Consider the following 23,341-nt stretch of genomic DNA (forward strand, 5'->3'; position numbering starts at 1 on the left):
GCAGATGAATGATAGCATGTGACTTACATTTTAAGATTCATCTGGCTGCTCTGTTGAGAAGACATCAGAGGGGAGTAGGGGCTGGGAGATGTCAGATAGCTGCAGAAATCCGCATGAAAGATAATGGTGGCTGGACCAAAGTGCCATGGTGAAGTAGTGAGAAGTGTCAGATTCTGGACATACGCCGAGGGCAGAACTAGCCATTATGTTTTTCTGATGGACTGGATACGTGGTATGACAGAGAAAAGGCAAAGATGACTGGAGAGTGGGATGTGCTACCAACTAAGATGGGAAAAGCTGTACACAGAATAGATGGGGGCAGTGGAGAGATCAGGAGCTCAGTTTTGGATTTGTTATGCTGACAATGCTTAATGGACAGTGAACTGGATAGATCAAGTAGATAACTGAATATACAAGTCTGGAAAGGAATGAACTACAGATAACTTTGGGAGCTGTCAACATATAGATGGCTTTTAAAGCCATGGAAGCACATGAAATCACCAAGGGAATGACTACATTGAAGAGAAGTCCAAGGACAAAACCCTGGGGCACGCTACCAATAAGGGGTGGGGGGGGGGAAGCAGGGGAGTTGGCAAAGGAGGCTGAGGAGTAACTTCTCTCTCTCTCCCTCTGCATACCTAACTGCAAAACAGGTGTAGTATTCATGATGACCCTCTGCATAGAAATCTCATGCCTGTTAATTTAGAATCATTCAGGTAGGGGATTGTATAGCTTAGCAGTACAGTGCATGCTTAGCATGCACAAGGTCCTGGGCTCAATACTAAGCACCTCCATTAAAAAAAGAAAAGAATCATTCTGAAAGTATAACTACTAATTATTATCAGATAAGATGATGCAATCTATCATGGAATTAATTCAATACCCCATTTTAACAATTTGAATTATACTCCCTGTTATGACTTAGATTGTGTTGGGCATTCATGAGAGTAAGTTGAACATCCTGACTTTTTCTATCACTCCGTTCACTTTTAACTTTAGAAGAACACCACCCAGAAGAACTGCCAAATTAAAAAAAGAATAAAATTGGGTTTCACCTCTCGGAATTCAAATGTTTTTTATTTAATGAAGTAACACCATATGCTTGAAGTTTGCAATACTGTGATTTTTAAAAGTCTAGTTCCTCACAATTCTAACAAAATGTTTTGAATGTTACTATCTTCCCTTTGAAAAAAATTTTAATAGGAAAAAGTTCTTTAAGAAAAGCTCCTATTAAATTTCTGTGCAACAAGGTATTTTTCCTTTTGCTTCTCTAAGAATCTAAATCATCTGTGTTTCAGTTCACTCATTAAATACATGTGGAAGTATGCCATGATATACACAAGGTAACATGTGGCTTTAGAGCCATCTAGCTAAGGACCAACAATAAATTGCCAATGAAAGTGCCAAATTTCCAACTTTGGGTTATGGGATATATAGAAAAGATTTTATCAGGAGATACAATGCAGCACTAGGCCAACTCTCTGGTGCCTTAAAAAACAAAGACAAATGAACAAAACAGTTCTCACAGCCCACAGAATAGGCCCTGTATGAAAGTACCTCGCATTTCTGCAGCCACCTCCAAAGTCTGAAGTTTTTGTTGGCTCGCATTTTGGCCTCTGTTTTTAGCATGTGAATAATGAGCCGATTTCTGTTTTGCAGAGCCATATCAAGGGGTGTTTCTCCCTAAAAAAAAAAAAAAGAGAGAGCAATGTTGTGTCAATTTCTGGTGTACAGCATAAGGCTTCAGTCGTACATGAACATACATATATTAGTTTTCATTTTCTTCGATTATATTTTTGATATAGCACAGGTGATAAACATTTTATTTAAAAAATCACCAGAATCATAGGTTCAATGTATTTATTCCAAGGGCAGCAAACTATTATTGTTTATACCTATCTTGTGGTAACTGAAAACGTATGTATAGCTTATCTTTATGTTAATGTACCAGTCTACTAACCGTAGATACAATAAACTAAGGGAGATAAAAACCTGGTCATACCTTAACATTTCGGATATCCAGGCTAGAACCAGCTTCTAAGAGTTTATCAACAGCATTAACATTTCCTGCTGCAACTGCCCAGTGGAGTGGAGTGTTTTGGTGTATTTTATCAACGACGTTTAGAGAAGGATTAAACTTTAAAAGAAATCCAGTTGGTTCTGGCCTGTCTCAAAACAATAAAATACCAAGGGGTATTAGAAAAATGAATGATTTGAAGGGTAAATGAAAACAATGACCCTGTCAATGAACCAGTTGGTAAGTATTCTGAAAGCTGAGGAACTTCCCTGTGCAGAGTTCTATTCTAGGTGTTAACAGGAAAGGTGCAACCTCCTTGCTCCAAGAGATATCTATTAAATGACAGTCTGCTATATAATGTAATTTTAACATTAATACAGTAGAATAATTGCTTTTGTTTTTCAAACTTTTCCTTTCATGTTGTTCTATTGGCTTTTTTTTAAACTATGAATTTAACTTTGGCCTACATTAAATGCTAAGTTATTTATCTAATTAAAAAATTAAATGTAAAACATTATATTTGTAAAGATAAACCAAAAGCTAAGTTCACATTCTCTTTCCAGCCAATTATTACATACAGTGGTATAAATACTGCCCTAAAAGATTTGTTTATCATTGAAAGTTATGGACTTGAAAGCAGAATTCAATAAAATATTTTTACTTCATCTTCAATACTTTCTCTTCTTTTGTGACTACTCAAGAGATTCCTTTAATAAAATGATATACTACTTTACTTATTCTATCCAGATTTGTAAATGTTACACTTAACTTCAGAGTTATCATAAAAGATAACAACATGCTTTTTGACAAAATTCTATCCCCAACCCCACCACTCCATGAACAAAAAGGAAATTGCATCAGAACTAACTCAGTTCCTAGGAAAGACGTCCTAAGTAAAAGCTGAATCAGAAATTAAGAAAACACTGGAAACAATACTGATAAAGAGCAAACTGTAGTGTGTATTTGAATAAAAGAATACCAGAAGCTGGGTAATATGGTGTTCATTAATCACATGTATGTGAAAAATAAATACACAGAAAAACTTAAATATGTACCTGATATGAACACATCAACAGACTATTTTCATAGATTAGTTACAATTAATATTTTCAGAGCAGTCAACAATGTTAGAGAATCTCAAAATTCACTGTTTTCTGGAAAGCATATTTATCATCTAGATGTCAAATTATGGGAGCATTTAAACTTGTAGCCATTCTTGAAAAATGTAAACTAAGAACTGGAAATCATGTTAATAAGTATATGCTATGGAATCTCTACCTGTTCTGCAAAAAATTTTTTCTTATTAGCAGCTTTCAAACTTTTCCCCAAAGCTATCAGAAAAGAGAAAATTTATTTCAATGGTGCTTCTCTAACAACTCCATTAAAAGTCTATATCATAGTCACAAGATAGAAAACCTTATTTTCTTCTTCTTCAGAATGTTGTATCATTTCACATAGACAAAGATACTTAAATTGCTAGAATCAAGGATCAGAATAAGGCAGTTCAATTAAATTCACTTACCCAAGTACTTTGTGAGCTGATAACATGAGAGGTGTCTGCCCATTCAAATCTGTCATATTCACACTCTGTTCAAAAAGAAGGGTCAATCAGCCTAACTGTAAACACAGTTCAATTTCTCCTTCCTCTCTTAGTACAAGTATCATTTTAATACATTTAAAACCACCATTGTGTCTACAAGAAGGGTTCAAATATCATTTGAATAAAAGAAGTGTTCTGCTTCACATCCATAGGGTAAAAACTGATTGATTCCTACAAAATACTTTTAAAGGGAAAATATGAATATATGACTTTAAATGTATGTTGTGAATGGGAGAGCTAAGGAAAAGAGAATAATGTTGATAATCACCATCAAAAATAAGAGACAGTAGGGACCTTAGAAGTCATCTAGTTTAGACTTTAGCTGACACATTAATTCACACTATCATCTTTTACACAAAGTCATCCAGTCTCTGCTTAAACACTTCCAGTAATAGTGAACTCTCAGTCTTCTGCGGCAAACATGAAAAATTCTTTTCTATTTTCCAGAATATAGGGGGAAAAAAGGAAATCATATTTCGGTGAAGGTATGCTTTTAATAAAACAGAACATTTAACAAAATGGGCCCAGATTTGAGGTTTAAAATAATACCTCAACCAAGTGGAAAAAAAGAATCAATTACTGAATATTCTTATGGGCCTTGGAGGAAGGAGCCCAAAGAGAAGGAAAAAGGATGACGCCTCACACATCTTTCCAAAATGAGACCCAGGAGGTTATAATTATTCTACTCCAACTGGCTAAGTCTAAGAGAAAGTGCTTATTTAAAGAGAACACGATCATTCCAACAGCATTTGTGCAAACATGTTTCCATGCCTTTACAGGCGAGCCTATTGATACATAAACTACTTGCTACCAGAAAGCATATCCCTGGCAAGTATAGTGACAGTGAAACTCCCACTGCCAACAACCTATAATTTAACTTGTGCCATAAATGGATGCCTCTTAAGGCAAGTCATTTTTCATGGAATTACTTTAGAGAACAATAAGAAGCGCACATTCAAATTGGTCTCCATTTGGACTCAAATAATGAAAGCTAATGACGGGTTAATTGAGTGATCTGACTTCCATTTCTAGATTCAACCAGAAGAAAAATACAGGCTTTGAAGTCACGTTTTTGAAAAACTCTGCAAATTGCTGGGATCATAAGGAAAACTATTACAGGCTTACAAGTTTCAGAAACATCTATTACATGTTACTGAACTAAATGACCCATCCTTTTTGCTCCAATGAGGCTGGAAAAGCAGTATTCAATAGCTAGACCTACCGAGGCTAATATTTGAACATTTGGATATCTATAACTTCTACTTTAAAAATCAGGACAGACTACTAGTAATCATTCTGCAAGTCCCTCCAGATTTACAATGGCTGGACTACAAGATAACGTTTCAAAACACACCTGTCCTTTTGAGATGAGATATGCTATAATGGGCATGCGTTGAAATAATACCGCCAGGTGGATGCTGCTGAATCCCTCTCCATCGATGAGCGTGGGGTCCGCACCATACTGCAGTAATAATATGACCATAGGTAAATGTCCTTGTCTGTAAATAGAGGACAAAAATTATACTGTATTCTGTAGCATGCAAAAAAGAAAAAAAATTCAGGAAGAAATTAATATTCCTAAGACATGAAGGATCCTGATTAGATATAAAAAGTATTTCCTAACAGTACAGAGATTTTTAAAACACTGGAGATTCTCTAAATGTCTTAGATGTTCCAAACTTGGAACTATCTGGACAGTCCTTCTTGACTGCAGGTAATAAACTTAATAACCTCCCTATCTACCTTAAACCTTACGTTGCTACCATGTGTAAATAATTTTATATAACTAACAGTAAAAATGGAAATTTAAAAACCACTTAGACTTCAATGTTCCTATTTTAAAAACAAAAAATAATCATGAAGCAGATATATTGAAATATAACATTCATAGGCTGCAGGTACACTGTGATAATCTTATTCTTAGGAGCTACATATTTTTATTTGAATACAGCTCATTTCTCTGTAAAGCACTGCACTCAGCAGCTTAATGGGAATGAGCTAACCCTAGATTCCTAAAAATTCTTGGTTATGGAGAAAAGATTCAATTCCTTGCCCCCAATGAACAATTATTTACTTTAGTTTCAGGTTCATGTCAATAACACCCACCACAGAAAGTGGAGTTAAAATGAAAGATAAAAAGGAATACATGTATGTATATGTATGACTGAAACATTATGCCATTCACCAGAAATTGACACAATGTTGTAAACTGACTATGCTTCAATTAAAAAAATGGAAAAAATAAGTAAATAAAATAAAATGATATAACCATTTTGGAAAAAGAAAGTTTTTAAGTATCAAGACAGGCACTTATTAACCTCAGCTTCAGACAGCCAATACCTATCAGAGAAAAGAACTAAGTTCACAGTTCCCTGAACTATCACAGCTACCCATATGATCAAATAAAAGAGATATTTATTTTTATCATAAAACATAATACACATATTTGAGTTTGAACATCATAGAGGAGCCCTAAATTAAACACAAAAACATCATCTCTGGAAATTCTGTGAAACTGATTTTTTTTTTTTAAATGAAGGGAAAAAAGAGCGAGCCTTTCAAATGGTCTGTAAATGCAATTTACACTATGGACTACTAGCCATATGTAGCTATTTAAATTCAAATTAGTTAAAATTAAATAAAATTAAAACTTCAATTCCTTAGTTGCATTAGCCATACTTCACATTTCACATGTGGCTAGTGGCTACCATATCAGACATCACAGAATAGAACATTACCATCGTCACAGAAAATTCTATTGGAAAGTGCCAGTCTGTAACATTCAGAAAATGAGTTTAAGTCACTTTTGATTTTGAACAGCAATTTCAGTGTTTAAAGAAACCTTTACCTGATGGCCCAGTGAAGAGGAGTTGAATTTAAATCTCCACCCAACTGATCTACCACAGCACCTTTTGAAATATAAAACCTGTTAAAAGCAAACATAAATAAGATTTAAAACTTTAAATTCAAACTGAGAAAGAAACATCAGTTGTTCTTAATAACAGACATATTGGAAAACAGAAAATACAGTAATAACCACCCCCCTAAAAAACACTCAGATCTACAGAAGTCCAAAAGGTTCACACAATAGCATCAAACAGATCCCAGTGAAATACTCTTCAGCATGTAAGTAATCACTCCTGCTGTCATGAGCATTCCATTATAACTATACACCAAACATAATAACCACTCTCTGCATGTGCAAACCACCTCAACACTCCTAAAATGGTTTATATTCAAAAGGCTCCTACCACAGATATTCTACATAACTTGCAAGAAGAAAGGTAAAATGATGTCACTTTTAACAGTTTAAAATTAGAATTACTATGTTGGAATGAATTCCAAAATTAAGTAGCAAAACATTAAGTCAAAATCCTTTCAGAAAAGTTAGACATTTTGAGAGTTTCAGTCTCCATTTGGGGGGCACAGATGGGATTACACTATATAAAGTGAATCTTTAAGGTAAAGAGACATTTTCTTCTGTGGTTTACAGGAATTAGTTTCATGAGTTCAAAGCTGTGCTTCATATATTGTATTACCTAAACAATACACCAGTTTATTTCCACAGAAAAGGAGTCTGCCTGTGAGTATTATGCTTCTAGTTTTCAAAAAATGTTTAATTTCATTGCCTGAAATTTATCTTTCTGAAGGGCCTCTGTGGCTTTATTTTTAATTTTCCTTTTGGGGCCCAAGAGAGTCCTGGTCCAGGCGATCTCTAAGGTCCTTTTCAACACTATGATAACTAATTTACATCGCACAAAGTTTCAAGTATTCATTTACAATAAAGGATTAGAGATGGTTCAACATTCAGACTTGCATTTGAAGAAAATAGACAAATGAAAGAGAGGTCAGAATTATAAATACACAAACAACACACATATATCCCATCTTACTTTACAAGATCCAGTCTGTTGTTAATAGCAGCCCAATGAAGAAGTGACACATTTTCTCTGTCCGGTTGCCTGACATCATATCCTGCTTCTACCAACTCCTTACATCGTTCAAAAATCCCATATCTCAAGTAAGAGGGAAAAAAAAGGCATAATTGATATCATCAAAATAATTTCAAATATCAAAATTTCTTCCTTTAAATATATCTTTATCCAATCTTTCAGGCAACATAGAAACACAATAATTAACAGATATTCATAAAGAGGATGGATTGTAAAGTCAAACAATAAAAGTAAACCTGACTAATAAGATATTGTTTATATGTGGAATCTAAAAAAAGGACACAAGTGAACTACCTACTATTTATAACTTAGATGATTAATTTCTTGAATATGTATAAGCACATTTGACTGTCCTTTATGATTGGATTACTGCATTCTGTTGATTCTTATTTTGTGGTTGGCTTTATTCCCTTGATAACTATGAGTTTAAAAAGCTAAAGCTCTAAACTATTCTTAGAAACAATGAACAGTACATTATGTAAATTTTAAAACGGTTTTATCTCTCAAAAAAAAAATAAATAAATCCACTGGTTCTTGAGAAAAAAAGTAAACTGGCTACCAACTGATCAGATTAATCCATTTAGAGCTGAACTTAATTTCTTAAATAAACTTTAACACTCACATTTGCTTGCCTTCAATAAATTTCATTTGACCCTCCACAAAGCCATCAGGAATGCATGGTGCTGATTCCTGACTACAGTCTTATCCCTGAATCAAACAAAGCCTGTGCAATAACCTCACAAGAAGGAAGAGACTAAAAGCAAACTTGGAATGGGATAAATTCAACAATAAAATATAGACAGGTATAGGCACAGAAAAGGAAGGAATGATTAGCCCTTCCTGAAGGCTGGAACATGATATACAAGCTATGTTTTATAGGCTGAAGGGAAGGCATTTTAGGCAGAGGGAATACCATGTACAAAAATCAGAGGTGCGAAACTGCATGATGTTCACAGAAAAAGAAGCAATTTAACACCGCAGGAGCATAAAGCATAAGAAAGGGAATGGCAAGGGATGAGGTTAGAAGAGGTAGGCAAAGGCTGCATAGGCCTTCTCTGTCATACTATGCAATTTAGACTTTACAGTTCAAGGAGAAGCCACTGAAAGTTTAAAGAGGAAAGCATTCACACTTTCAGTTCTAAGAAAGATCACATTAAGGGCAGTATGGAAGCTAATTAGAGGAGAGTGAGGCCAAGACTGAGAGACCAGTTTAGAGGCTCTTGCAACAAATACAGGTGAGAAGCAATTGGAGCCTAAAGTAAGAGAGGCAACAGGAATGGAAAAGGAGGGATAGACTTAAGAGGTTATTTAAGAGAGTTATTTAACTGACTATCAGAATGAAAAACAGAAGAGAAATACCTCTTTTCAATGCTATAATAATAGTTAAAACCATTCATTAGCACTAATTCTTCTCAACAGAAACTACTGAGTCCCATCAGACCATTTAGCATTTTCTTCAAAACTTACTTCTATTTAGCAGGACCTGAAAGTTTCAGTACACGCTCAAGGGTCAAAATCAAGCCAAGTGGCACAACTGTCTGTTTCCCTCACTGTTAAATAATTTCTGCCTCACCAAAACACGTGTGCATGTCTGTCTGTCTGTCTTTATGTCATTTTTTAAAAGACAGAGATACCCATTTGACAATGTTAAGTGAAAATAATAAGAGAATGAATTGTTGATAATGATACCTATATTTATATTCTCCACTTTTTAAATGAAATACTCCCTTCACGTGAGAAATATAAAAGGAGTACATACTAATTAGGATTTTGGTGGTTTAGAAAACACACAAACACCTATTCTAGCTAGCTCTCTTTTGCCCTTCCCAAATACTACCTAAATATCTTCCCATAACCACTTGAGAAGGTCCAAGATTGGAAGAATGTTTTAGGAAAGATATTTAATGAGTTTTTACTGAGATTTCCTGTGAATATAACCTAATATCTCATATTATCATAAAAGAGCTTTACTGGTAGCAGAGAAACACTTAAATGTTTCCATTCTAGTTAAAGCAAATAATCTATTTACCTTGAGAACACTCTCATCTTCATATAAATATAAAAACATAAACAATATCAAATCATATTCACCTAAAGTAGTGGTTCCCAGGGCCTCTAGATTTCATATAATTTAGTAATTAGAAAATTCAAATAACTGTCAATTATTTTTTAACCAACAAAATACATTAGTCTACAGTAAAGCCAAACAGGTTAACTAATCACCAAACATCTTTGCTTTTGACAGAAATTATATCAAGTTAGTGCAGTAACATTAGTTTCTTTCATGCAGATTAGAAGCTCTGATGAGGTTTATATTTAATTACTAAGAAAATGGATTACTAATTAACATAGTCTGACAGACAAAATATTTCAAAATATGTTCAGTGGCAAGAGGTAGGGTAGATGTTAATAATCAGTGAGATCCACGAGGGTGAAAATGCTGGAAATGACTTAATGCAAATAGCCACAAATGGAGATCTTAAGGGGGAAACTTTCAAAATACACTTCATTTTCAGTGCACGCAGAACAATCCACTATCGTTTCAAGTGGTCAGAAAACCTATTTCTATTTTAGTGACTTTCTTCTAGTGCACCCAGCACAACCGGTATAGGAAAAGTACTCCATAAATAAATGTTTAAAATACCCACACACGTGTGAGTTGATATTTTTGTATCCCACCTTCATATTTAGATTGTAGTACATTTTAAAAGACTCAGATTTATGTTTCAAAGTCAAAGTCTAGTTCTAGTGTCATTTAAAGTCATTTATTCACTCAACAAACATTTATTGGGCATCAAATATAGCACAGGAACTGTGCAAAAGTACTGGGGTTACAAAGATGAAAAAGACATGCTTTTGCTAAGAAGCCACTCATGATCTAATGGGAGAGACTAATAGTAAACAACTGAAGTGCAGTGTGTTAAGTGCTCTGGTGTTGGTATGGCAAACATACTATCACTGGGGTATGAGGTAAGGAAGGTGTACATTGGAGTGCCAGAAACTATATACATGTTATTATAATTCAACAGAACCTTGAGATAAAACAAGTCATTGGGAAGACTTACTGAGTAGCTTTCACAATGTCACAGTTACTAGAGTCCTCTATGAGAGGAAGAGCTTCTCTTGCCTTAGCAAGTTCTTGGTTTTCACGTGCACAGACTCCGTGTCGGCCAAATCCTGGAGGGTGGGGGCCATGGCTGTGATTCCTGCACTGAAGAGTAAGAGTAATTTGACAAGGCACAGTAAGAAAATTAATGTTACATTCAATTACATCAGGAAGCATTTGCTACTATCAACAATATCTATGTGATTAATTTTTTTTTTCAGTCCTAGAGGTATATTCCAGGCAAGGTGTTCATCTTAATTCTGTTCACTAGGATTAGATGCTTAATATTAGAAAATTCCAAATTATATATTTTGTCATAAATGAAGGAGACCCGTAAAGGCACCAATGGATCTTGTTACTTGTAGTAGGTGGAGGGTCTTGGCTTTTGACAGTAGGAAGATTGCCAGATCTCTGTTTCAAGGAATTGTGGTGGACACACCCCAAGGATACCATCCCCCTCACCAGTGAATCAAGTTCTTGAATGTGTATAACTGGAGTCCCAGAAGAGGAGAAGGAAATATTTTTAAATATTTGACTAAGCAATGGCCAAAAATCTTCCACATTTGGTGAAAATTATAAACCCACATCTCCGATAAGCTCAACAAACCCAAGCAGAATAAACCTCATATTTCACACTAAGGCATATCATAATCAAATCACTAAAAACCAGTGATAAAGAGAGCAGCCCAAGGAAAAAGATATATTATGTTCAAAAAAACAAAGATAAGAATGAACTCAGACTTCTTATCAGTAAGTACCAGCCGGAAGACAAAAGCACAACAGTTTTAAAGAGCTGTAAGAAAAAACTGTAAACCTGGAAATACCAGCAAAAGTATTCTTCAAAAATTAGGGTGAAATATACACTTCTTCAGACAAACAAAAGCTGAGAAAATTGCCAACAGACTCATGCTACAAGAAATGATAAAGGAAGTTCTTTAGGCTAAAGATAAATAATACCAGATGGAAATCTGAATCAACACAAAGGAACAGAGTGCCAGAACTACACGAGAAAGTATCTGTAATTACATGGGTAAACATAACAGACTTTTTCTCATTTTTTAAATTTCTTGGTAATAATAGAGAAACAGAAGTATACTGCTGTAAGAGATGCTATAATAATATTTGCAGATAGACAGTGATAAAGTATATAATGTTAACCCAAGAGCAACCTCTAACTAAATTGAACAAAGTGGTATAAGTAATCAGCCAATAGCAGAGATAAACTACTTAAAAGACACTCAGTATTTTTTAAAAAGATAGGAAAAGTAGGGGAAAATGAACAAAGAACAGGGAAGAAAAAGAAAAACATACAAGATAATATATTTATACCTAACCATATTGATAATCACATTAAATACAAGTGGTCTAAAGGAAAACAAATGAAAGACAGAGATTGTTAGACTGGATTTTTAAAAAATGAAACAGAAAACCCCATGCCATCTATAAGAAACCCACTTTAAATATAAAAACATACATAGGTTAAAAGTAAAAAGATACGCCATGCAAAAACACTAAGCATAAGGAAATGTAGTGGCTCTGTTAATATAAAACAAAGTAGACATCAACACAAGAAATATTACCAGAGATGAGGACAGACATTTCATAATATAAAAGAAGCCAATTCATCAAGACATAACAATCTTAAATGCGTATGCACCGAAAAGAAACTTTAAAATTCATGAAGCAAAACTGATAGAACTGAAAAGAAAAATAGTAAGATTCACAATTATAGCTGGATATTTCAAGACTTCCTTCAGTAACTGATAGAACAAGTAAACAGAAAACCATACAGCATAAAGAAAAGAAGAGAAATCAGAAAAGGATAGAGAAGACTTAACACTAACCACCAATTTGATCCAATTGATGTTTTCATAAAACACCATTCAACAATACAATATGTATTTGTTTCAAATGTACATGAAATACTCACCAATACAGATAATATACTGGGCCATAAAACAAGTCTCAACACGCTTAAATGGGCTGAATTCATACAGAGCACGTTCTCTGACCACAATGGAATTAAATTAAAAATCAATAACCAAAGGCTATGTGGAAAATTCTCAAATATTTGGAAGCTAAACAACACATTTCTAAATAACCTATAGGTCATAGAAGAAAACAAAGAAAAATCATAAAATATTTTTAACTGAAAGAAAATGAAAACTTATCAAAATGTGTAGGATGCAGTCTAAGCATCGTTGAATGAATTTTTAGCTTTAAATGCCTACAATAGAAAAAAAGAAAAATCTAAAATAAGTGATCTAAGTTTTTGCCTTAAGAATCTAGAGAAAAAAAATTAAATCCAAAGCAGACAGAATGAAGGATATAGGAGAATCCATGAAATATTAAAAAAAATGCAGAAAAATCACTGAGACCAAAAGCTGGTTGTTTGGAAAGAGTAAGTCAATAAAAATTGATAAATTTCTAGTCAGACTGATCAAGAAAAAAGATGTCAATGACCAACAGCAGGTTTTAAAAAGGCAACATCTTTACAAGATTCTGCAAACACTTAAAGGGTAATAAAGGACTTCTGTGAACATCTTTATGGCAATAAATTCAACAACCTAGATGAAATGCATAAAATACCTCGAAAGACAGTTATCAAAATGGACTTAAAAAGAAATGAGTAGCACTCTATTAAAGAAATTGAGTTCATAATTTTAAAACTTTCCATTAAAACAAAACAACTCCAGATCCACACAACTTTTAACTGACAAACTCTATTAAAATACTCAAGGAAGAAATAATACCAGCTCCTTCAGAAGACAGAGGGGCTGCTTCCCAGCTCATTTTAGGAGGCAGCATTATCCTGATACTAAAACCAACAGACGTAACTCTAAAAACTGAAACAAAGCAAGGATGCCCACTATCAGCACTTCCAATCAACACTGTACTGAAGCCCTACACAGAATAATAAAGAAAAATGCATACAGACTAGAAAAGAGGCAAATCCACCTTCATTTGCAGACATGATCACATACACAGAAAATCCTAAGGAATCTTTCAAAAATTTACAACAGCATCAAAAATATAAAATGCTTAACATTTTATACTATATTCAGTATTTTTAGCTGCATTCAAGGGGGAGGCTCACATCAAGTATCTAGCAAATCATTCTGAGAGATCAAAACTGGCTTATTATTTTACAATCCCATCTTGTTCTTTACCATAAAGTTGTTACCCAGCTTTCATCCACCTTATTCACCAGACCTGTCTCTGAATAACTTATAATTGTTTAAAAAAAATCTCAAAGGAAAAATACACATTAAGAATAGAAAATTGAAGATATTTGAAATAATGTATCTACACCAATTCTCCAGGAATTCCAAAAAAGATTTAAGAAATGATAGTTTCACAGAAATAAGTCTACAACCCCTCAGTGGGTTACACTGAAGGGGCAAATACTAATTTTTTTCTAAGTTTCCTTACAATTAAATTGACTTTGTGGTAATCTGTGAATTTCAACACATGTATAGACTCATGTAACCACTACCACAATCAAGATACAGAACAGTTCCAACTCCTCTGAAAACTTCCTTGGGATATTCCTTTTTAGTCATGCCCTCCCCTTACCTCAACTCCTGGTAAGCACTGATAATGCTCTCCATCACTAGTTTTTTCTTTCCGAGAAAGCTACATAATGGAATTAGACAAAATATAATCTTCCACGACTAGCTTCTTTCACTCAGCATAATGCTTCTGAGACTCATCCAAGTTGCTGCATATTATTAATAGTTAACTCTTCCTCACTATATAGTATTCCATAATATGAATGTATCACCGTTTATCCATTCAAACAACCCATGTGGGTTTTTTTTCCAGCTTTTGGCAATTATAAATGGAGCTGCTATAAACATTCACTCTGTGTGAACATATGTTTCCGCTTCTCTAAGAGTGAGACTGTTTGGCCATCTGGTAAGTAGATGTTAAATTTATAAGAAACTGCCAAACTATTTTCCAGAGTGGCTGTACCACTTTGCATTACCACTAGTAACATATGACAGTTCCAACTGCTCTGTATCCTCTCTGGCACTTGATATGGTCAGTGTAATAGATGTGTTGTAGTATCTCATCATGGTCTCAATTTGCATATCCCTAATGGCTAACAGGGCTGAGTATCTTTTCAACTGCTTGTCATCTGTAGGTCTTCTTTGGTGAATTGGCTTTATACCCACTTTTTAATTGGGTTGTTTTCTTACTGTTAAGTTTTGAGTTCCTTATATCATATATGCTAGACATAAATCTTTTGTCAGACACGTTATTTGTAAATAATTTCTCCCAGTCTGTAGCTTATCTTCCCACTTCTTAAGTCTCCTCCATAGAGCAAAATTTTTTTAATTTTGATGAAGTATAATGTATCAATTTTTTTTCTTTTATGGATCATGCTTTGGGTGTCACTTCTAAGAACAGCTGTCACGGGATCACAACTCCTCTGTCCAGAGAGGAAGTTCTCCTCCCTCAGAGTTTCAGGTGCTTGTGCTGCCAGAAGACCCCTTTCCTGCTCCACAAACCTAAACTAGAGGGCTTCTCGAGAAGTGCTCTCTGTCTGCACGGCTCAAGTCCAGGGAGGGGAAAGGAGGGGGGAGTCCCAGATGGAAAAAAAAGGTAAATTAGCTCCTGGTTCAGTAGTTTTTTTCAGTTCTGGTCCTCTCCCCCACTCTACCTGCTGCAACTTACATTTGAGAATCCTTATATAGACACTACCTGTATTCTACCCAGAGCATTCAGTGGGATCGACAGGGTGGAGTGTGCTTTACTCCAGTTTACTCATAGCCAGAACCACAAATGCTTTTTTTTTGAATAGGTTAGTTCTGATTTATTTGATAAATTCAACCTCACTTCATGACATTCTTATTTTAAACACACACACACACACACACACACACACACTCACAAACAGCTAAAAATATACATATAGGTAGTTAGATTAAAATATAAGAATATTACTTTAGGATTCTTTCCACCATATCACAATAACTACAATTACATCCAACTGGAAGGCAGGGGTCAAGGAAAGAGCTGAACCATACTAACAATTTCTAGAGTGTCAATAAATAGCAGATGTTGCTAAAATTGAGCAATCAGTCTACTTTTTATATAAACTTACTTTTCTAAATTATAAAATGATTCATATCCATTTTAAAGCTCTAGCAATACAAAAGTGAATGAAGAGTTGATAATCAGGATTCTTTCCCTTCCAATCTTGCACCAGCAGAGATACTATTAACAGTTTGGTGTATCCTTCCTCATTAAGTGTATACACTTTCAACATATATAACATTATACCTTATACAAAGGTTTTTATCATTTTCTTCTTCTATTTATTTAACAAAACAATGGGGTCCAATTATATAATTATTCACCAAGTCCTTTGTCTCACCTAACAATACACCATGTACAGCCCCGCAGGTCAGTAACAAGTAACAGTTGAATGTTATTCATTGTATAGATCTAGCATAATTTATTCAACCATTTCCCTGCTGTTAGACATGTAGGATGATTTCAGCATTCACTTCTATTAATAGCCCTATAATTAGCATCCTGTACATTCTAGAGGATTGATTCCCCAATGCAGGACTGCTAAGTAAAAAAATATATGTATTTGAAACATAAACAGATATTGACCAGATACCTTCCCTAATTCACACCCCCAACAGCAAGTATTTAAGTGTTCATTTTCCCTACAAACCTCCCCATAACTGAATACTATCAACTTTTAACAATCTTGCCAATCTGATGGCTAAAAAATGGCATCTTGTTTTTCATTTCCATCCCCTAGTTGCCAATGATCCAAGTTTGTTTGTTGTTCATTGGCTCTCGTGCTTTCTCTTTTGTGGACTGCCTTTTCAGTCTACTATTTTTCTAGTGGATTGTGTATCTTTTTCCATTTATATGTTAGGAAGACTAAGCCTTTGTTTATATATAGATTTTTTTCATTACAAAAAAATGTGCTGAATTATACAGATAAAAATTGTTGCTTCTCATTATGCCTTAAGGATATCAGCTTCACTTCTCATACAGAAAATTGAGGAGGATTACACATTTTAATGTAAAGAATATCCACAATTAAAAGCATTGATATATTTAGCAATTAATTACTGTGTATTTATGATGTACAAAATATTATGCTAGAAACACAGAAGACATGGTGTACATCCTACAGGGGTTTAAGTCTAGTGAGGCAGATAAGTCAGAGACAAAGAGAGTGAAGTGATAATGGAAGCAATACATGATTAAATGGCAAAATAGGTGGCAAAGATGAGAGAACAGAAGGTACTTTCTATTCATGTCATCATTTTTTGCCTAAATCCAGATCAAAGTAAAACCTAAAAATGATTATATAAACTCAAAGCCTGTTTTCAAAGTCAATGGTCTCCAAAGTGAGGCAAGTGCACTCAAGGACATATATAGTGACCTATTAGGTAATAGAAGAACGTATTAAAGCTGCTATGATAATGACTTTTACTTAAAAAAAGGGGGGGGGGGACCACAAAAATGTATAAATTTGGCTTCTTTAAGCTTTACTAACTTTTAGCACTGGCAGCCTCATTTGATCTATATATCAAGCAGGTCACTCCTTATGGTCCATTTAGAAGGTAACTTGGGGGCAGGGCAAAAAGTCCACAACCCAGAGGAGATACAGTGGGCCCTTCAGAATACTGCAGTATACATCAGGCTAAGGAATTTTCAAGGTATATTATCTAATTTTAATTAAGTTACCCCTCCCAAAATGAGCAAGTGGCTTAAACTGAGTACTACAAAGAAGCCATGAATTGAAATAGTAACAAGAGTATAAGTACAAGCAGACAAGAAGATGGCAGAGCTGACACTTCTAGTCATAGCAGGTGCTCTTCACTGGCCACATGAAGTAAAAACAAAGACAATGTAATGTGACCTAATAGAAAGACAGCCTCCCTCTAAAAAAAATTCCCAAGTATCAAAAAGGCTGATTTGAAGCAGACATATTTACTACCTTTAATCCAGAATCTTACCATGAGTATACAGCAAACAATTCACTACCGAATACAATTTAGAAACATCCTGTCAAATCTTACAATAACATGCCCATGACAACATGAATTTGGAAAATGGCTCCTTGCTCCAGTCCCTAGGTACATAAAACAGAGGGGGCCTGAACTTTTTACATCCCAGCCAGTCATGTGACACAGAATCATCCCCATCAATACGTAAGTTAGAGTGATCAAGAGCCAACAAGGGATGACAAACTGCAGTCAGTACCCGGATGATCTGAACTGTGCAGCTGGAGGCCTGAGCTCCCAGCTGGCTCACAGTGCAGGCATCACTCATCACTCATCATTCCCTTAACCTCCCAATACATGACTTTAACAAAAGTGAAAATTATAAGTCCTACTTTTCACATTAGGTGGGGCTTTACTCTAAGGGTGCAAGCTCAGAACTGCCTTACTGATAAGGATCCACGATCAAAAAGGCTTAGGGACCACAGCTCTAAGCTATGTCCTTTGCCCTAGATTTCACTCCCCTCCCAAAAGCCTGCTGCAAGAGCTACAGGGGAGAAAGGAGACAACCTCCTTTGGGGGCGGTCACATTAAGATGTCTAAGGAAAACAACCATACATTCCCATCACAAAGATTAAAGCAAAGTCTGTCATAATACACTCTTCTTAGAAATTACTCTCTGGTTATCAAAAATATATATATGCTTTTCTAAGTTTTCTCTAGCTGTTTCATTTTTACCATGCTAAAAGGTAAACTCCTTGAGAACAAGGCCAAGTCTCAGATTTCAGGTTGGTTGTACATAATCGCCTACCCTATTTTGGGCTTCAGTTTCTACATTTGTAAAATGAAAGGAGCAGGTCAACACAGCTATTAAGGTCTTTCCAACTCCCTGTTGTATGGTTCTAAGAGGAGCTGTTACAGTAGTCCCTTTATTGACACGAACACTGGTAAAGATGTCACTGCATAAACACATACCCTTCATGGCAATGAAAGTAAAACTGCTACCAAACTGCCTACAATGTTAAGATAACAGAATAGACCAAGCAAATTTTCATGACACCAACAAACTCATAAGAGTTTTCATTAATCATTCATTCAGGGAAATGTAAAAAACACCTACTAAAACAGCTACTATGTACCAATCAGGGTACTAGGTAATCTGGGATAAAAGATGAATAAGATAAAATTCCTGCCACAATCCATTCATTCATTCATCAGCTATTTACTGAAATGCCTACTACATGTCAGGCACTGTTCTAGATACCTTGATATGGCAGTCAACACAACAGACACGATCAAAAAAAAAAAAAAAAAAGGAGGGGGAACAGCTTAAATGTCCATCAACAGATGACTGGATAAAGAAGATATGGTATATTTATACAATGGCATACTACGCAGCCATAAAAACCAACAACATAACGCCATTTGCAGCAACATGGATGTTCCTGGAGAATGTCATTCTAAGTGAAGTAAGCCAGAAAGAGAAAGAAAAATACCATATGAGATCGCTTATATGCGGAATCTTAAAAAAAAAACCCATAAATACAAAACAGAAACAGACTCATTGACACAGAATACAAACTTGTGGTTGCCAGGGGGATGGGGGGTGGGAAGGGACAGACTGGGATTTCAAAATGTAGAATAGATAAACAAGATTGTACTGTGTAGCACAGGGAAATATATACAGGATCTTGTGGTGGCTCACAGCTAAAGAGAATGTGACAATGAATGTATGTATGTTCATGTATAATTGAAAAATTGTGCTCTACACTGGAATTTGACACAACATTGTAAAATGATTATAATTCAATTAAAAAAATGTTTACAAACAAATAAATAATTAATTTTTTTTAAAAAAGGAGGGGGGTCAAGAATACCAAAATAGACTTGTAGCTAACTGAATACTCTCCTCCACAGGGAGACAAAAAAAGCAGAACATTGTAAAAATTATATATGAGAGCTACGGATACATCCATGGTGATTTTTACAACAAAGCCCCCAAGTTCTTTGATACTTCTCCATCAAGAGGAGAAAGTCTATATCCCTTCCTCTCAAATCTGAGTTCTGTGACTGCTTCAGTAATAAAACACTGCAGAAGTGATGCTCTGCCAGTTTGCAGACTCAGCACTTAATAAGTAGCAGCTTCCACTTTCTATCTTTTGAAATGCTCATTCGTGGAACTCAGCCGCCATGCTGTCCAGATGCCCAGGCCACATGCAAGTGTCCCTGCTAAAAAGTCAGCATCAACTGCCGGACATGTCAGTGAGGATACCACCAGATGACACCAGCCCCAGCTATCAAGTCATCCCAGATGGTGAGTCTTTCTAGCAGAGGCTCCTGGAGATGTGGCAGAGTAGAAACAAAGCATCCCTGCTTTGCCCTGTCCAAAATCCTGACACACAGTCCATGAGCATGACAATGGCTGGTTTACACCACTATGATTTGGGATGGTTTGTTACACAGCAATAGATGACTGGAAAATAGTTAAGATATAAGAGATCATATATTTCTCACATGGAAATATAGAGAATCAAATTATTTTTCTAAGTAGTAAATAAGTAGTGTTAAAGTATATTGAGTTAAGCAAAAACCAAGATCTAGAAAACCATACTTAAACACTGATGAGGGTCAAAATCCTGACAGATTATCAAATTAAACAAAGAGAGAAACAGAGGTCTGACAGCCATTAAGATTTCTCATTGCATTAGCAGAAGTACTAGAGTTAAGTACCCATCAGACAATTATTTACATAGTTTGTTAATGGTATTAAATGCTGAGAAGAAATATAAAGCAAGGAAGGAGACTAGGGAATGTTGCTGGTCACAGTGATGATGGGAAGGGAGGGCTTGCCACATTGAGGTGACATTTGTGTCAAGACCTTACAAAGGCTGGGTAAATAAGCCATGCCGGTATATAAGAAAAGAGTGCTGCAGACAGAGCGAATAGTAAGTACAAAGGCCATGGGGCCAGTGTGGCCATGGTTTACTGACCAAACAAGAAAGTAGTAAAAAATGAGCTCAGAGAGGAAACTGGGGACCAGAGAGTATGGGCAGATTCTGGCAAAAACCTATCAGCACTAAAGCTGGAATCAGGAAACCAGATTCAATCAGAGCAGGAATGTTTTTGTCTGTTTTGTTCTCTGATTTATCGTCAGCACCTGTAACAGTGCCTAACATCTGGTAGAGCAAATGAAGTCTTGCTCTGTCACTTAGCAGCTATTTGACTTTTAACAAATGACTCCGATTTTTTCAGCCTCAATTCTAATCTCTCAAACTGGAGTAATAATCCCTCTCCACCTCACAGCGTTTCAGTGAGGATCAAGAAGATGGAAGTATTCTGCAAACTGTAGTGCACTGTAAACAGGTAAGATCTTCATTATTGAAAAAGTTAATAGCAATTATTGTTAACAACAATGATCTCTCTACCTTGCCCCATTAATTTCAACCTCTGAATCATTCTCTCCCTCCATCTGTCAGGGAATTTAGGCAGGGCAATCTTCCCTTCAGCATGAGGGAGTGAACTTTAAGCACTTGAAGGCTTCTGTAAATGAATGGCAGTAATTAAGATAGGATAATTACTCCTACCAAATTTTCCTTGAAACTCTCTGAAAGGAAAAAAAAGACAGTTTCCCTTTGAAGATTCTACACCCTTTTATAATATCCAGTCTGCTTGCAAACCTTTTTTATTGTATCAAAATCCAAGAACACCTGACAACTTCCCCATCTCTCTTGTTTCTCACTTAAACTTACATCAGACTGTTGAAAGAACGAAGGGAAAGGGGGAGTGTGAGGAATGCTCTCAAGATTGGAAAGGTGTTTTTTAGAGGCCAACTAATCCAATCATCTCAAATTGCTTGAATTCCACTAGGGACAGAAAATCTACTACCTAACTCACTCCAACTGGAGACAGCTTCAGTTTTCTCATCTGTAAATGGAGATAATATCGTCCTCTTAAGGATGCTTCAATTCTGGAATCAAATAATGCATATAAAAGCATCTGGCATAGGCTAAGCACTTATTAAATGTTGGCTGAATCTGAATATTCACGTATTTAACAAATATTAAGTGAACTTCTATAATATGCCAGTCAGCACCATAAGCAAAAAGGACAAAAACCTTGTTCTATTGGAGCTAACATGTACATCAGATAACTTCCCCTATTGGTCCTCTCTGTTTCCTCGAACTGCATCTGGTTTCTATTAAGACCTCCTACGCAGAATAGAGTCCCTTGGGATTTTGCAGATAAAGATCACATGCTCCCCTTTTCAGCCCCTTTTCTCCAGCCTAAACAAACTGCCTCAAATCTTTCGAGTAAGCACGGATGTGAGAACAAGAGCTGAAACAGGGCTAGGTGGGGCGAAGGCGGGTTCCAGGCGCCACGGCAGAAAAAGAAACCAACATAATCTCACAGACTCCAGGCCAAGGTCAAGGCGGGCTGGTCCAACTCAGGTGTGTCACCTAACACCTCTTCCAGGAACGGCCACGCTCCCCTCCCAGGCCCCACAGCGGTCCCTGCCGCGCAAGGCGGGTACCGGCCCCAAGGGGGACCCCGGCCCGCGGGTGGAGCCTAGAGGGCCGGTATGGCACTTACCAGTGTGCCCTCTCCTTTTCTTCCCGGTCGTCTCGGAGAGAATTCCCTGCAGCATTCTCGGTTTGCAGGCTTACCCCGCCCTAGACCCGGCCCCTCCGCCTCCGGAGGCCCCTCTGGGAGCTACCTCACCTCCACGCCCTCCCTCTCCTCACAGTCGCTGCCGCCCCCTAGGTCCCCGGGACAGCCAGCGCCCGGCCGCACTCACCTGGGAGCCCAGTCCTGGACCCTCCATCTCCCCAGTGGTAGCGGCGACTCGGCAGAGTGGCTGCCGCTGTCCGCCGGCCAGCCCGCCTCACGCCGCCTCTATTCCCACTTCCTGCTCGCGGCCCCGCCTCCGCCGCGGCCCCGGCTTGCGCCCTGCGCCGTCAATCGGCCTCGGGAGAGCCAATCCCTGACCTGTCCTCGGCTGGGGGCAGGACTTTCACGCGGCTGAGGAGGCTAGTGGGGAACCGCAAGTCGGAGGCCCCGCCTCCGGCCCGCCCCCGCCGGACGCTAAGACTGCTCGCCCAAGTAGGTGTCCACCTGTCCTGCGTGCCTCGTCCTAACGCTCGTACAGGTCCAGAATTAGGCTGTTATTCCAACGTCAACCACCCTCTACTGACAGCAATCCGGACTTGGCTGCTTAATCGCTAAGATGACCTTGTGAAAGTCTCTTACGTTACCTCAATTTCCTCATCTGTGAAATGGGGAAAATAAGTGTACCTACTTCACAGAATTGTCAGAAAGATTAAATGAGAAAAAGCATGCAAAGCCCCTCAACCAATATTTGACATAAGAAGGAATCAATAAATGTTAACTATTAAAACGTTTGCCACTCTCCACTCCTGTGATCTTGGGCAAGTCTTTCACCATCTGGGGCTCTGTTTCCTCACACAAAACGGAAAATATATGAGTTTCTCCTCTCAGGCTAGAGGAGAATTGGGCAAGAGCCCCCCACCCGCACTCCCCAGGCCTTCTTGTATACTGCACTGAAGGAGCTGGCCTGAGGAACAGCTATGAAGCTAGAAGGCTTGGTTTCTGCTCTTGGGAAAATCTAGTGGGGCAATGGAAACAGAAAACACTGGAGCTTTTTCTAGACCAGCACTTAATACAGTC

At 36.8% G+C, this 23,341-nt stretch overlaps 1 protein-coding gene across 1 annotated transcript in view; it reads right to left on the reverse strand.

The window, feature by feature from the left end:
• The window catches only part of ZDHHC13 (zinc finger DHHC-type palmitoyltransferase 13), a 44,975-nt gene extending 22,398 nt beyond the window's left edge, over positions 1 to 22,577 (reverse strand). The window contains exons 1-8 of the mRNA XM_064492512.1: positions 22,452 to 22,577; positions 10,636 to 10,781; positions 7,511 to 7,633; positions 6,466 to 6,543; positions 4,972 to 5,116; positions 3,540 to 3,604; positions 2,003 to 2,165; positions 1,558 to 1,683 (exon numbers count right to left, since the gene is read on the reverse strand). Coding sequence (XP_064348582.1) covers positions 1,558 to 1,683; positions 2,003 to 2,165; positions 3,540 to 3,604; positions 4,972 to 5,116; positions 6,466 to 6,543; positions 7,511 to 7,633; positions 10,636 to 10,781; positions 22,452 to 22,478 — 873 coding nt within the window. The 5' untranslated portion in view covers positions 22,479 to 22,577. The remainder of the gene's footprint in view (positions 1 to 1,557; positions 1,684 to 2,002; positions 2,166 to 3,539; positions 3,605 to 4,971; positions 5,117 to 6,465; positions 6,544 to 7,510; positions 7,634 to 10,635; positions 10,782 to 22,451) is intronic.
• Between the last annotated feature and the right edge of the window lie 764 nt (positions 22,578 to 23,341).

Source organism: Camelus dromedarius, chromosome 12 (genome assembly GCF_036321535.1).
Source record: "Camelus dromedarius isolate mCamDro1 chromosome 12, mCamDro1.pat, whole genome shotgun sequence".
NCBI classification, from domain to species: Eukaryota; Metazoa; Chordata; class Mammalia; order Artiodactyla; family Camelidae; genus Camelus; species Camelus dromedarius.